The sequence below is a fragment of the Candoia aspera genome, chromosome 4, assembly GCF_035149785.1.
Source record: "Candoia aspera isolate rCanAsp1 chromosome 4, rCanAsp1.hap2, whole genome shotgun sequence".
Classification (NCBI taxonomy): domain Eukaryota; kingdom Metazoa; phylum Chordata; class Lepidosauria; order Squamata; family Boidae; genus Candoia; species Candoia aspera.
In genome coordinates this window covers 44,096,831-44,113,210 of record NC_086156.1, presented here as the reverse complement: position 1 = coordinate 44,113,210, position 16,380 = coordinate 44,096,831, and the positions used below count along the sequence as shown (strand labels likewise).

The following is a 16,380-nucleotide window of genomic DNA, read 5'->3' as shown; positions in this document are numbered from 1 at the left end:
AAGAGTGGTAAAATAGGCTGTAAGAACTACAGGTAGTCCTCATTTAGCAACTACAATTGGGACCAGCAATTTGGTCATTAAGTGAAGCAGTTACTAATGAAATTGTAACTCTGTTATGATCTTACTTCAGCTTTCCTTTGCTTTACAGACCTGTGAAGGTCATAAATATGAGGATTGGTTGTAAAGTTACTTCTTCATCACCAGAACTGAGAACAGTTGCTAAACGAGGCAGTTGCTAAACAAGGCCTACCTGTATTCTTTAAGGAATAAGAAATTCTATTGATTTTAGTTGAGGAGATTTATAAAGAAGAAAGAATAAAATGCAAACTTCCATGAAGCAAAAAATGTTTAGCAGTGCAAAATAGAAAAAAATGAGAGCAATTTAGAATTAAATCCCGATTAGAGTGGACAATATGGCTGGTAGGTTTGAATTATTATTGGAATTATTATTTCTTGTGTCACGCTTTTGATTACTTAAGACGACCTGAGATCATCAAGAATTATGAGTACAGCCTGCTTGAAAAAAACTGGCTTTAGTTGAAGGTTGGTGGTGGAGAGACAGAAGGTGTAGGAGTCTGGCTGAAGGGGTGAAAGGAATTCTCAAAGGGATGTTGGCAAGAGGATGGGCTTGGAGTGATGGTGGACTATTGTTACCTATTGTTGTTAGGTTGCGTTTGGCAGAAAAAGCAACAGTGAAAAGGCTATTCATTTCCAATCCTCCCTAGCAACAGAGAGTTTACAGGGATACTTTTCTTAAGAGTCTTGCTAGGCTGTTCCAGAGCGGTGCTGGAGAATGGAGGTGGTCTGCATCAACACTAATAATAAAAGATTTTAAGTGAGGGACTGCAACACTGCAAAGCTCTGGGATTTATTTTCCTGGCTTTCCTTGGCAAGAATCTCATTGCTATAATGTGCCTTTGCACTGTTGTCCCTGGAGAACTTACCCCCAGTTGCAGGTCAGCTTGGTCCTCCAGGTGAGAGGCCGGGAGAGTTGGTCTTTTGGAGGAGAATGCAGTTATGGGAAAAGCAGAGACTCTTGTCTTCCAGGGAGCAACTAGGACTTCCATGAAAGTAGTCTAAGACTTTCTCTCTAGGGTTAGAGTTTTTCTCTAGGTTTCTCTGGAAAAATTGGGGCTCTGAACATTCCTTCTGTTTGGTTAGGAATATACAAGTAAAACTTAACTCCTGGTGACTACATGGTCATGCCTAGGTTGTTTTTTTGCCAACAGTTTTTTTGCCATTGTTGTTTTCTGGTGTGTGTGTGTCTGTGTGTATCTTCCCAGTTCAGTCTTCAGATCTGTGGTTTCATGGTGGTGTTTAGGAATATGCAAAACACTTTGTGCACACAGAATTCTCATGGATCACACAGTATTAGGCAGTCTTTGCTGAGATTGAAGTACGCATGCACTGATCTGGAACACACACACACAGAGTACATTGTGCATGAACCTGGAGTATGTGTGTTGTAGCAGAGGTGTTTGGTGGTGGAAGACAGTAAAGAAAAGGAAAGCCAATGGCACGTGGTAGCAGAGAGGGTGTGACAAGTGACAGCACGGGGGTAAGGAAGGAAGGTATGCAGAGGTAGAGAAATAGAGCAGGTGGGTCACATCAATGTGTTGGGTGGATGTGAGTAGCAGTGGGGAAAGAAGGTAAGCTTTAGGAGAGGGGTAGGACAGGTGGGTTGAGTGGGTGTAGGATGGCAGCGGCGGGGGGGCACAGGCAAGATTGGGTAGTCAGGTAGGAATGCCACTCTTGAATTAAAGTTTGGTGGTGGCTAAGGGGAAGAGGCACAGAGGGATGCATGCTGGTTGGGGAATTCTGGGAGTTGAAGTCCACACACCTTAAAGTTGCCAAGTTTGAAAAACACTGATCTAAATGATCCAGGTTTCATTTCAGCAAGATTATGGTCTGGCGGAATTCTGAGCCACAGTGTGTTTGGTCTGTGGACCAAGCATAACACATTTTTTCACTTCATGTACCCTCTTAGTGTGCACAATCTTATATAGCCAGGTCTGATCCTGCCTTGCTTTTTCAGGATCAGCCAAAGTTGCTGTGAACTAGGAATGTGGAATTCCCCAAACAGTGACTGAATAATCAGTTGCTTATCTTGAGGGCTGCAGTTCTAGAACTTACAACAAAGGTAACAAAGCCAGACCGGGTTTTGATTGACTTTAGCCCACCCAAACATAAATGCACCCTGGAAGCACATTGATAGTGTGAGGAAGCAGAAAAGTAAAATATGTTCTAATGGTTCTTGATCTTAGCTTGACCAGCCCTTAGTTGAGAAACTGGATTAGCACATGACCAGGAATATGATAAGGCTAATCTCATGGGTCAGATACATCTGCCATATCCAGGTAATTTGGAACATACAGATACAATTAAAGCTCAAATTCATTCTTTCCCCCCAAAGGACATTTTAACATTTCTTAGAAATCAAAATTGGTAGGGAAAGGCTCTCTCACAAAGCACATCTGTTGGCCCCCAGGATTCAGACAGAGTGACGTTTTTATCTTTTGACTGCCCTTTTTCAGAGTGAAGATGAGGAAAAATTATTTTTAAAATCCAAGCCTCACACTTAATTTTTTTCCCAATAATTTTATTAAAGCAAGCCTCACACTAAGACCAGGCCTGAACACCTTGTAGAGGGGAAGGAGCCACTGATAAATTAAAAATCATTGTGAGCTGCAAAGGAAAACTTGGTATGCCGATCAGCAGTTTGGTAGTTCATGAAGCCATGGCAGTGCTTGAGCTGGCGGCAGCGGTGAGGCCTGGAGGTGTTGTGTGGCAGTGAGTCTTTTGGGGCGGTGGTGAATTTATTGAGTTTTTTAAAAATGCTGATGGGCAGCACAAGGCTGCTTGGCAGGCTGCATGTGGCCTGCAGGCTGTGCATTGTGCAGACCAGCTTAAGACAGATTTTGAACATGGCCTTGGGATCAGGTCTGGTTGGTTACCTGGTTTGGAAACTACCAGGAAATTTCAGGGCTTTATGCTAGACTGGAAAAGTGAACAACAACAAAAAAAAAATCCCAAAGAAAGTGATTGCAAACTATTCCCATGCAGTTGGCAAGAAAGCTACATGGACATATCCACAAAGTCACTACGGAATGAAGCTCACCTGGTGGGCATCTTTACCTTTATACAATGTAATCCTGAGGATATTCTGCAGAGAGGCTAGATGCTAAACATAAATAACAAAAGGGGGATGTGGTTTGAGGGTCATGATAGAAGAGTCCCTGTATGGAACATGGTATACTTTCAGAATTAAAAGATAAGCTTTCTTTCGTGAGTCAAAATATTGTTTATATGAAATAGAATTGTGTTATGTGTATGGGAGGAGACCAGTGGATAAGGGAACACATGATTGTTGATCTTTTCAATTCACTTCTCACAGGGAACAACTATCTGAGCAAGATCAGAGATTCATGTCTTATTCCTAAGTAATCATGAAAAGCATTGGGCATCTTTTCCATTTTGCAATGTTTCTATCTTCCTAAGTCTTATTCAGGTGTTGTTTAGTCAATTACTCCAAATCTGATCAGGGAATTTCCAAATATTTCTGCCTCTTTGTATACTTCATCATACAGACATCCATGCTGTAGCTACATACTAGCCCCTCTCTTCACATGTGTCTCTTTAAGGAGTCCATGGAGGCTGTAATGGGCTGGATGGGACAAAGCAAACTAAAACTGAATTCCAGCAACACAAAGGTACTGTTCTTGCAGAAAAAACAAATCTGGCTCCAGTGAGGTTTCTGGATGGAATCATGCTCCCTCTGAAGGAGCTGAGTTGCAGTTTGGGGTTCTTCTGGATTCGCAGGTCCTAGTAGAAGCTATGACTGTAGAACCTGTGGCTGGTGTCCAGTGGTGGCACTTTTTGAACAATAGATTCCTGTACTCATCACCTCAAGGCTACGCTACTAGAACACTGTCAGATACTACTGGAGATGCTTTTGAAGACTACCCATAAAATACAGTAGGCACAAAATGCAGTTGGCTCCTTGTTGGTGGGTGAGACTCAATACTGCAGTAGAATCCTTTTTTGCAGGCATTGCACTGGGTGCCAGGAGTTTTCTGAGCACAATTCAGAGTGATAACTTTAACTTACAAAGCCCTACATGGAAGTGTTGTGGACCTGCCTACCCCACTGTTGTGCTTTGGAAAGTTTTTTTTTTTAACCAGGCATTTGGGATCTCAGTGGCTGATTATGGGCTGGCTGCCATTTTGTTCCTTTTAAAAAATATTGTTTCTATTCTATTTGCTACTTGTGGTTTCAGTGAGACTTTTTAGTGTGATTTGTGTGTGGTTGTAGAAGTTTTATGATGTTGTCTTTATTATGTTTTATTGGCTGTGAACTGCCTGGTGTCCTGTGATGGGGCAGTAGATAAATCTCTGCAATAAAAAAATGAATCGGTGGCAGCTGAATGTTGACATAGAATTGGGAGAAATGGCAAAGGTACGGCAGCTTTCTTCTCTGTCCACCTCTTTTCCACATTACATGCCATTGGACATTTCACTCATGTTTGGTTTCACTCTTGTGGAAAGCTCTGCACATTTGTCTTCTCTGGAAAATAAGATCTCCCTTTCTCATTCCACAGGCCCATAGGACTTGGTGCAGGATAAGGCTGAAGAGATCTCCTCTGGCTGGTTACTGCTTCTTGCTTGCTTTATCTGTGATCACTTTTACAAGCTTCTCTCCTACATTCCTGAACAATTACAAGGATCTGAATTTCCAGCACTTGCCTAGGGAGATGCTACATGTGAAACCTTCCCTTTCTAAGCATCCGTGGACAAATTCCACTATCCCTCTTGTCCGACAGCCACGGCTTTTCAGCCATAGCAGATGGTCCCATGCACAGGGAAGGCCACCTCTGTCAAATCCCAGTTCAGTTTGCAAACAGAAAAGCATGCCATATGGACAGGGTAAATTAAGTCATAGGGGTTTTAAAAAAGGGAGAAGGTTCCCCGGCCAAATTAGACATCATAACATTGCAGCAGAAAACTTTGACCAGGGCAGAAGACTCCAACATGAAGAGTATCCTTCCAGGGATAGAGGAAAAAGAAGCAGTGTTGATGTCACTTTTACTCTAAAGGATGTTGGAAGAGACCTGAGCTTCTCCCTGCACACAACTGAGAAGGAGGTGCATTGGAAACGGCAGAGGCAGTTGGCCCCCTTCTTTCCACCTTTACAAGATGGAAAGCCTGGAGTCTTTTTATTTCTTAAGGACACTTCTGCAAGCCAACTCACTGTACCACAGGAACAATGTAAGCCAGATGTGGAGGCAGCTGGTGCTGCATCCCAGTCCTCAGATGTAAGCAACACTCTTACCTCAGAGAAGCAATCCTTCCAAATCACAACCAACACTCAGGAACAAAGGGATAATGCTCCTTTCCAGAATCTTCAGAGAACTTATCTTTGGGCTGTAGATCCAGAGGAGCTGCAAAAATCAGAATGGTGCAAAGATCTGTGGTACAATGGTCCTGTTTTCAAAGGAGAGGACCGGCTGAAGTTTGCTGAGAAAAACCTTCCATGGTTCACTCTGGATGATGTGGAAAAGATGAAACTTCTGGCCAATGGTATAGTGGTAAAGAAGGACCGAATTCCTGGCCATGGGCAAATAATCAGAGTTGCCCTATCATATAATCAAGATGCCCTTTTGCACGACTTCCAACATTTGTGTTTGAATGGCCTGTGTGGCTTAATTAAAAGGTCCACTGACCTCTATGAGGTTCTGGCATTCCATTTGGACAGAATTTTGGGGTTGCGCCGAAGCTTACCTGTAGTGGCCAGGACATTTAGCAGCCACCTGCTACCCTACAAGTACACTAATGGTGCTACCAGGCCAATTGTATGGTGGGCACCTGATATACAGCACTTGAATGATTCCAATAATGACCAGAACTCCTTTAATGTAGGATGGCTGCAGTACCAGGACTTGTTGCAGCAGCGGTGTGGCATGGGAGATTCCAGAACATCACTTGGGAAAGCTCCCTGTTTGACTGTCCTACATTCTGAATGGGCCAAGTTGGCACTCTTTGATTTTCTTCTGCAGGTAGACTGGTGCTAGATCAACGTTTGTCTTTTTTCCTTGACAGGAGCCAAGTTACGTTACAGTACAGTACAGTACAGTACAATTTTGCAATTTGTGACAAAAGTGACACCAAACTTGATTATATACAAAGGGAACTCTACCGAGTTCATGACAGAATAGGAAGGTATTCACAGTAGTCTTCAATTCCAAATGGTAACTGATCATAATTTACTGAGGAGTAGTTTAGACATTTCAGGTTTTCTGGGTCCATTTCTGAGCTTATAGTAGTTTAAAGAGTGTGAGCTAATAATTTACTGGTAAATTAATATGCAATGAATATGTGATATAGTAATTACAGTTGATTCATCATCATAATAGAATTCCATGTTTCAGAGTTTGGAATTTGGAAATGATCTCTCTGATTTTACATTCAGGGGCTGCCTAGCATCTCTTTCAAAAGCACAAGCAATTGCTTAATTGCTTATTAATTGTGGAAAGCTGCCCTTCCATAAGCAACTTGATGTGTCATTTCACATTATTTGGTAGCTTTAATTAATGAAATACATGCTGGAGATCTACCAGTGACCACTTCCAGCCTAGGATCAAATGAAATCTGGAGTTATAAAATAGCCTGCAGAAGAGGATATATTATATTCCATATTAAGGCAGTAGAAACTTGGGTTCAAATCTCCTTCTGCTGTGAAGCTTATTGGATAACCTGAGCTGGTCAGTCTTTCTCAGTTTAACTTAGTTCACAGGATTATTAGGAGGGTAGAGGTGCACTAAATAAAAGCAAACTATATATATTTCAAATACACACACACAGAGTAGCTTTGAAAATACTAGAAATGCCCCCTTGTTTTGACTTTCATTAATACTCTATGCATGTGACAAGCTTAGTGCTTCTCTCACAAAGTGCATCGTTGTTTTGCTAAGCTGTTATTAAATGGGTAAATAGAAATTAGTTGGAAAGTATAAGGATAGCTTGTCTTTTGGTAGAATTAAGAATAGAAAGATTTTTACTCTGTGTTTTGACCACAATAGTATTTAGGGTGCCTTACAATGGATCTTAAAGATATCAGAGTACAAGTACATAATATAAACTTCAAACAGCACACATAGAGCCAGATAGAGAAAACTAAACAGAGGGATTTTTTTTCTTTTGTTAAAAACACAGCTCATCTGTACTGCCCTTGGCACTCGGTTAAAATTTCTAAATCCAAATATAATGTGTATGGTGTGGGTTAATCTATCTTTAAAACAGCATTTTAGTTATCGCTTATTGCCAATCATTATAATTCCCGTTATGAATACAGAAAAACTGAGTGCAAGCTAAAGCTTTTCTCACATGTCCATCTATCTGTCCGTCCGTCCACATGGCACTGTAAGCTGTTTTAGAAACCTACCGATGTTTCAAGAGCCATTTACGCTCTGGCATAATTAATGGCTTTTAGCAAATCAAGCATGAAAAGCCTTGTTCAAATTGAAATATGCAGATGGTGACCCAAACTTGTATAAATGGGAAGAAACCCCCCCCAATGTTCTGCTAATTTGAATTTTTACAAACTTCCCATTCACAAATGAAAGTTGGGGTAGAATTTTTTTTTTTAAAAAAACCCTGCATTATCTATCTATCTATCATCACTTTAGAGCAGGGTACATAACAGCTTCTGGGAAGTGGGATCAAACCATCTTGACTTTTTTGACTCCCCTGTGGATGCCCCTGATTAGACAGATGTTGGAGAGCACTGCAAAAATAATTTGATTTATTCCAAATAAGGTTCAAGAGGCCAGTTTGACACAGGCATACTAGCATTGTAATTATTTTTCTATGGGATCCTTTTCTTGTACGTAATCATGTGATGAAACATTAGTATAAAACAATATGGTCATAGGCAATAGCTGCAGGATGCAATGGTCCCTGCTGTGGTTAAGAGCTGGGAAAGTAACAACTAAAAGACCTTTGTGGTTTTATCTGCTGATGAGCTGAATCACATATTGGATCATTGGAATGTGTCCTGGTGCACCATGTTATTCTTCACCCTTTCTCCTGGGGGAGTGGTGGTTCTCAGATCAGATGCAAGCCTTTTGATTTCGCACGCTGTCCTGGAAGATGCTGTACTTGGAGGATTGTGAGAAATTAAACAAGGCCTCTAGACAGGTGTCCTGTGTGCTGGGCTCTCATACGTCGCCTGTTCACGATGGTTTTCCTCTGGTAGAGAAGCTCTTAAGGACAGGAACTGGCTTGCAGAGATTTGTAGAGGCTTGTTCAAGCAGAGAATCTTACAGGAATTCTACTGAGACCAGGTCACATTTTTACTCTTAAATGTTACTGAATATATTATTATTATTATTATTATTATTATTATTATTATTATTATTATTATTTTATTCGTTGAAGAATAACACCTTATAAAAAACAAAGAGTCGTATCTTTGACCAGTATTCTTAGGAAATTAGAGTTCCAGTCAGGAACCTAGGAATTATCCAGGTAGCATCTTAATGTTATGTGCCCAGCAAGGTTTTTTGTAGATCCACAATTAATATAGCCAAAATCATCATCATCATCAGTCTCCTCCCCAAAAACTAGCTGCGTTGATTGGAACCATCTTACGACTCCTCAGACCCCACAGAAAGACATACTGCTATTGATTTTTGATGCTGCGAGTCACCAGTAAAATTGCAGTTGCTCTACACACAGCTCTTGGCATGGAGGAAGGTTCTTGGCTGAGAAAAAAACATCCTAAAATGAGACTTTATGCTCTATGAATACTCTTTTTAAAAAATTCCCAGGTATTTCAGCCTTTCACGTTAAATAATGCTTGCAGGGTACAAAAAGAAGTAGTTGGCTTTTGTGTTGGCTCCTCCATTTAATTACTCTGGTTTCCATGATGTTTGATGCAGTGGCACTTCCCATGAGAAGGGGAGGCGTGCCTCTGATCTACTCAACTACCAAGTGCATCTGGGGTTCATTTTTGGTGCAGTCATGAAAGACAAGCAAAGACTAGTTTCAAGTCTCTTATCAAAAACATCTGGGAAGCCTAAAATGCCTAGTTTCCACTTGAACTCATGCTGCAGCTGTGCACATGCATGTCCCCCCTCCTTTCCTTTTGCCTTTACTCTATGGTTATTCCAGTAAATTAAACATCTCTTTTAAAAACAATGAATAGGCAGGGTTAGAACAAAGCAGCCACAGAACGTGGAATAGATGAAAAGCTCTGCTTTCATTATGGCTCCTTTTATGCTCAAAATGGCCTCCAATCTGCTTTCTTTATTCCATTTTTTTCCTTCAGAAAGCAGTTGGGGTATTGAGCAGAAATGCTGCTGGAAGCAAAATGGATAAACAGGTCTTCCCCTCTAACTTCTCTTTGCTCACACTAGTAGCCTCCTTGTCTGAATTTTACTTAATTAATTCTTTCCTTACCTAGTGCTCTACGGGTATATTGGGATTAAAATTCCAGAATTCCCAGACAGCATCCTAATGCCAACATATCTGAAGGGCACCAGGTTGGGGAAGACTAGTTTATAACCACACTACTAGGAGATGGTTATGTATCTTCACATGAACTCTCATTTGATCCTGAGTTCTGTTGAACTGGTTTAAGGTAAACATGCATGGGATTCAGGCTATGTAGCTGCCTGAAATTTATAAAAACAATTTCTTTAATTCATGTTTACAGGCTACTGTTTCTTTGCATGCAAAATTTTGGCAAGTCACTGGGATTATACAGGCAATTAAATTCACAGAGTATTGAACACTAGAAGGCCAGTGGTGGGAGCAAGTTGAAAATGTTGGATTGTTTTGCTTGGGCTTTCAGTTTTGTCAGACTGAACGCTATCTCAATAGAAGAGACTGTATGTAGCTCAGGGTTGAACTGTGGAGTCCTTGGTGCTCCCTGAGCTTGGTTGTTTGCTTGCAGATGTTTCATTACCCCACTGGGTAACATCATCAGTGTGAGTGACTGTGGGGTTTGCTCCCTGTTTATATACAGCAGCTTGCCCTGCCAGTGTTGGTGGGGGTGTGGTTTTCTCCTTGTTAGTTCCTTGATTAGGGTATTGTTTTCTGTTTTCTGCAGTGTTGGCTGCTGGAGAGGATGTGTCAGAAGTCAGAAGACACGACGAAAACTCCTTAACCTCACAACACATGGACAGACTCAACCATAATTTCAGCTGGGAAACTGTGAGCATCCTAGACCTAAATCTAAAAACGCTAGGGAATTCCTGGAAGCTTGTCACTCAGACAAATCAGCCATCAATAGACACATAGAAATAAACCATATTTACACACCATTCAAAAGAGACAATAAAAAAAGCTAAGAAGGAAACAAAAAGACCAGAACACATTCTCTCCAGCAGGCTACACCCAGATAAGCAGCGATTAATACCAGGCAAAAAAGCAGAAAACAATACCCTAATCAAGGAACTACCAGGGAGAAAACCACACCCCCACCAACACTGGCAGGGCAAGCTGCTGTATATGAACAGGGAACAAACCCCACACTCACTCAGACTAATGATGTTACCTAGTTGGGTAATGAAATGTCTGCAAGAAAACAACGAAGCTCAGAAAGCACCATGAACGCTATCTGCACAATAATTTTAGGTGCCCTAAAAGATTCATAGGCACTCAGCTGGAATATTAAACTTTTTTTTCAATCATCAGTCCCACTTTATAATACCCCTGCTGAAACTGTCCATGCTTCAAAAAATTGCCTGCAAGCTGTGGGTTCCTATTCAACAAATACCTTCATTGTCCACAAATGTCTTGGCACTGAGGATACCAAGATGAAACCCAGTTCCACAGGGGTTCTTCTCTTGCCATCAGATTCCACATTATATGCTACATTCCATGATGCATCTAGAAAATGTATGTTTGCCCTATGTAGCACAGAGTATAGCCACAAGAAAAATACAGGTGAGTAGGCTGTAAAGATCATTCCTGACATAGGAATTTCAGGGATCTCCCCATTCTGTTCACCCTGAAGAAGAATAAACAAATCTATGGAGGGATGGATGAGAAAGCAGTAATTTCAGTGCCACCAACTGTGTAAAAGCGGTCCTAGCATATTTTTTGGAAGGTGTCAATATTTTCCCTGGCAACTCCAGACGGTGAGAAAGCAGAGTGATAGTTGAACACCTGCCAACTCTCACACTTTCAGATATTCTGTTAACACACCATCTGCTAAAATGCTGAGAATACCAGCTTAGTTTTATTAAAGAAATAACTGAACTTTCTCTTAAGATGAAATCAGCCCAAGAAACTTTCACTGCATGAGTGGGTTTAAGTTAGCAAATTTCACCAAACACATTTGCCAAAGAGCAGAGCCATTATTGTCTGGAATGCCTACATATATTTTTAGCTAGTGCTTAAAATCTTTCAGTCCAAGAGATTCCAGTGAGACAGAGATTCCAGAAGAGTGCTTCATCTGAGCAGTAAGGATCTACCCAAGGCAGGTTCTGGGCTTCAGTGGGCCTCTGAAAAGTATCTTCCAGTGAGTTTCTTCCTATGCCAGTGGGCCTTGGTGAAGTTAAGCACTGGTGCTGTTGTCAGCAGAAGTAACACTTTGGGAGCCAACCTTTCAATTTTCCATTGTGCCCTGACAAAATGTTCTTGGGGCACAATGGAAAATTAAGAGTGGTTCATCAGAACGTGCAAAGGGGGTTAGGGCAGGCCCTGCTGGATGTTGGGGACCACATCAGTTGTCTGAATTCATAATATGCTGGCACTGAGCAAGTTCATCTTTCATTCTTTTGAAATGGTGATTGGTCTCGAGTCCCTATCATGGACCTTTTCATTAGGTTTAAACAAGCCAGCTGCCCAAGCCTATATTCCAGTCTGCAGTATTTGCTTTTGCTACTTAGTATATGTGAGCTGTGTTCTTTTTCTAAAGAACAACTACCACAAAAACAAAGCAATGCGTTAAGATGGGACTTAGGAACCCTTGGTTGAACAAGTCAGAATAGGCTTAATGTTGAGATGTGGTTCAAGAGTATAATGGATGGGGTTTGAGGCAAAGTCAAAAATAAACCATTTTGTGGTTTAGAGAGAGAGATGGACATGCTTCATCATCATGTGTGTTTTAGCCACTTCGAAGATTATTTTTGGTGAATGTTATTTATTCAGTGAATATATCATGCAGAGGAACTTTCTTTGTGCACTTTGTCTTGTGAACTCTCTGATGAACATCAAAACAGTTCCTTTGGGTTAGGTGTTAACAGTGTGGAAAGCTGTTTGTGGGAATAACGCATCATTGCATTAATCTGATTCATTGAGAAGGTGTTATGTACTTCCCAGTATGAGAACAGCAATCAACAATAGATCTGATTAAAGCAGAAAAGAAATTAAAAACTCTACAACAGCAATCAGTGATATACCGTAAACAAAAACTAGATTTAAAGTATGTAAAAGTGCTAAATACTTCTTCATGGAATTCTTTAAATATTTCTTCAAGGTGTGGGACTCTCCTTTCAGGTATCCTAAGTCATTTGGGGAACATGCATACACAGCAGTCTCACCTCTGCAGATCTCCTTGAATTCAAATGTGGGGACGATGGATATGCCAGTAGGTATGGGCAGTCAAGCGAGCACGGATGTCCCTCCAAAGCTTAGCTTATCTAGCTATGAATTCAAAGCAGTTACCCTTGCAATTGTTCAAAATTGCAAAGGCAATTGATATAGAGAAAAGATTAGTATCACAGTCAGAAAAAGTGCACAGCGGGAAGAAAGAGGACTGGAAAATGTCTTAGAAAAGAAGGCTAGGAAAAACTCAAATAGATGCAATATTTTCTCAGTAGTTGGAAAGTAGGAGTCATACCCCTGCTTGTCAGCTAGGCAGCCAGCCTTATTTAGTAATAAGACCCATTGATGATATAGAAGCTTATTTCTGTGTATATCCATGCACCATACTGGACTTCATAATTCCTGTGCCCATTATGCTTCCATTCTTCCTTAACAGATGTAATTTAAAAAATGATCCCTCTAGACTAGAATTTGAGTCCAAGACTTGGGCTAATGTACAATCTACTAGACCACACTGCTCTTATGCTTACTTGATCATATAATCTCTAAAAAAGAATATCCTAGAATTGTCACTCATCCATTAGCAAATAGTTGTCTTGTGTAAAATGAAGAGTTCTTTATCTGATATGGCTGTCATGAAACTCTGATCTCCCTCTACATGCCACATGTTCCACAGGTTCATGATCGCCTGGATCGATACTGCTGTGGTTTCCAGCCAGATTCCTCTGAGCCTTGTGTTCAGGAATTGCTCCATGAGAAATGCCGAAATCCTGCAGAGCTGGTTTTGGTCCATATTTTGGTATGCCCAGTTACTGTTTGAAGCCCAGTGATTTACAGAATAGCCCAGTTACGTATGCTTGCTTTTCATTTTATTGCTTTCCCAGCCAGTTGGTAAAATGTCAAAAGATGAAAGGAGATAATGAAGATTGAAATTACAAGTTTGGAACAGCATATATGTATACAACAGTGTTCATTATAGTAACTACAATATAAAGTGGGAAACTTGCCCCATGGTTTACGAAATTAATAATCAGGTGGTCTCTATGCATTCATGCAAGCTGTAAGTTGGCAGTACCTAAGGTGACCCTTCTCCAGCCATTGAAGGCTTTCTACCTTCCCAGGAAAGGGGAAAAACTTCCCTTAAAAGTTATTTCCCACCTATTTCCTTAGGAGGGCACTCAAGCTGGTTACTAGTTTTTAAAACCCATTTATCACCATCTAAACTGTGACCTCACTGATTTATTTGGAGCTTTCACAGAAGAGCTTCCTGGAGGATTGAGTGCTTTCATCCATGCTGCACTAGATCACAATATTATTCCAAAACCATCCTTCCTCTTATGAAGATTTCTGACATCAGAAGCCCCAAAGCAACACTGTTTTCAGAGGAGGTTCCCCTTTCTCTACAGATATCTATTTTTCATGTTTCCTCCCATTGGTCCCATAAGATGCAGCTGATCTACTGTACGTCAGTTCAGTGGCTGGTACAGAATGACTGGTTTGTAGAAGAGAAAGTGCTTGAGGGCCTGGAAGATTTTGGATCTGCAGGTCTCTCAATGAAGTACCATCCAGGCATCTTCCATTTTGTCTCTTTTGGCTTCTTTATCCACTCTCAGTGGGGGATTGAACAAATCCTGCAGTATTAGAACCATTAAACATCACAGAACATTGACTAGCAAATTTAAAATGTCAGGGGCCTTCTGGAGGGGAATTAGGGTTCCTAAAAAAGCCTAGGCTATAGTGGTTGTCAAATCCATAACATTATCAAATATTGGTAGTCCAACATCTGTTTTAAATGAAAACCCAGAAACTGGAAGTAATGAACTTTGGGGAAACCCATCCACCACCACCACCACCACCACCACCATAGCTTTGAAAACACCCTCCAACTATACTTCTGACTGAAAATTTTGGCTGTTTCTATAATCCTAGTTAAGTTTGAATGTTGGCTTGATATGCTCTATGATTGATTTCTTTCTCTTGAATTTTCTTTCTCTTACAATATTGGTCTAGAATATATAACCCTAAATATGATGAGCAGCGAGGCAAACATTCCAAAATTTTATCAAACATTGCATTAGTCCATTCATATCCTTACTTTGTGCTCAGTTAATTGCCAAGTTGACTTTTTTTCCTTCTAGGTTCGGAGGAGCAAGCCTTCTCATTTAGTATTTATTGATAATGCAGGAAGACCTTTCCACCCCGAAGCAAAACTTAATTTCAGACTTCTGCAAGGCATAGATGGGTAAGAGGGACGATAGAGCAACTGAGCTAACAGAATGTCAGTTTAATGGGGTATAGATGCTAAATAACATTTCCAAAATGGAGGGAATAGAGTGATGGTTTTAATCAATTTCCCTTTCTGTTGCATCCTGTAATGTCCTGGAAATTGGTTTTCGTAAGGTTGGGGGATCCTCAAAAATAATGTGCTACTGGACACTGCAGAAAAGGGGAGGAACTGGACAAAATCACTTGGTCCTTTACTGCAGAATGAGTCTCCATTGGATTCTGGTTCTCTCCACTAACACAAATGAACAACCCTTTCATTTGTAGAGAAACAACTCTATCTAACCTATTTTGATTGAAGACTAGTTAATAGGGGAGAAATGATAACCCACAAGCCCTTTTGTCTGAAGTATTTTCTTATGTAACTTTCTCTGAGTCAAGCTACACATCATATTAAATGTTCAGTTGCATTTCATGTGTCTAGTATTTTTAAAATTATAATCTTGGGTTTCTTCTTGCCAGATAGGTGAGAAGATTCTTAAACCCAAGAACATTGACTGCTAAGTGAATTCAGAGGAATACAAAGTTAGTTACAATGAAAACAATGCTAACACGATAGTGCTGTTTACTGCAATTGTATATGTGTCTTCTCAGAAAAAAACTTGCATGCAAAAAACTCATACAGGATTGCAGACTCTGAGTTAAAAGATTTTCTGGGGCATAAACTTTCATGGCCTGCAGCTCTTTTCTTCAGATGAAGAATTATAATCCTTGACAATTTATGAATGTTTGTCCTTAAGACTGAATGGGTTTTTTTTAATCAAGACCCTTGAAATCATATGTTCTTTGCAAAAACTATAAAAACTTTGTGAATCTAAATGTTTAAGAGACAGAGGGGTTATTCTGTTTGCTCTAAATGCCTCAGTTTATGAAAAAAAAATCCCTTTTCTGTTTATACCCTTCCCAGGTTTCCTCGGACAGCTGTGACAGTACTGCAATCAGGATGCTTACAAAATCTGCTTTTACAATCACTGCATGTAGATGCAGAATTCTGGGGCAGTCAAGGTGGATATGAAGGTCTGAAGCATTGGCTTAATACCATTGACAGGAGAGGGCAGGCCCTGCTTCAATACATTCAAGAGCATAATCTGACCATCACTGAAGATTCCTGGGATTAGATTTTGATGATAAGTATTGCACATCCATCTGCTTTCAGAAAGAGCACTGAACTCTGGAAAGACCCAAGTGCCCTGATGCCAGCCAGGCAGGCACTCTGCTGGCTATGGAACCTGTTCTAAGTGAATTCAGAGATTTAAAATGAATTAAATAAAATTGAAAAGGGTGGTGTGGCAGGATGATCATATTTTGGAAGCAGAATAAAAATGTTATAACTGATATTCAGACGGCCTCAGCTGAATATCCTGGTGAGGGATTTCCACAATACAGGCATTGCCACCAAAATGTCCCTCTATTTTCCTAATCAAAGTTCATTTTATCATGATGGCACCCCAAGGCAATATCAACCAGTGATCTCAGCTCGGAAGGACTGTTAGAAAGAAGGGGTATAACAAGGTATACTTGTTAATGAGGGCATCCATCATTCAAT

At 40.5% G+C, this 16,380-nt stretch overlaps 1 protein-coding gene across 1 annotated transcript; it reads left to right on the top strand.

Annotated features, from left to right (window-relative positions):
• The first annotated feature begins 2,704 nt into the window (after positions 1-2,704).
• On the top strand, positions 2,705-16,125 carry GASK1A (golgi associated kinase 1A). The gene is made up of 5 exons (XM_063302036.1): positions 2,705-2,764; positions 4,598-6,052; positions 13,228-13,350; positions 14,690-14,793; positions 15,742-16,125. The coding sequence occupies exons 1-5, from the start codon at positions 2,705-2,707 to the stop codon at positions 15,950-15,952; spliced, it is 1,953 nt and encodes a 650-aa protein (XP_063158106.1). The 3' UTR covers positions 15,953-16,125.
• The last annotated feature ends 255 nt before the right edge of the window (positions 16,126-16,380 follow it).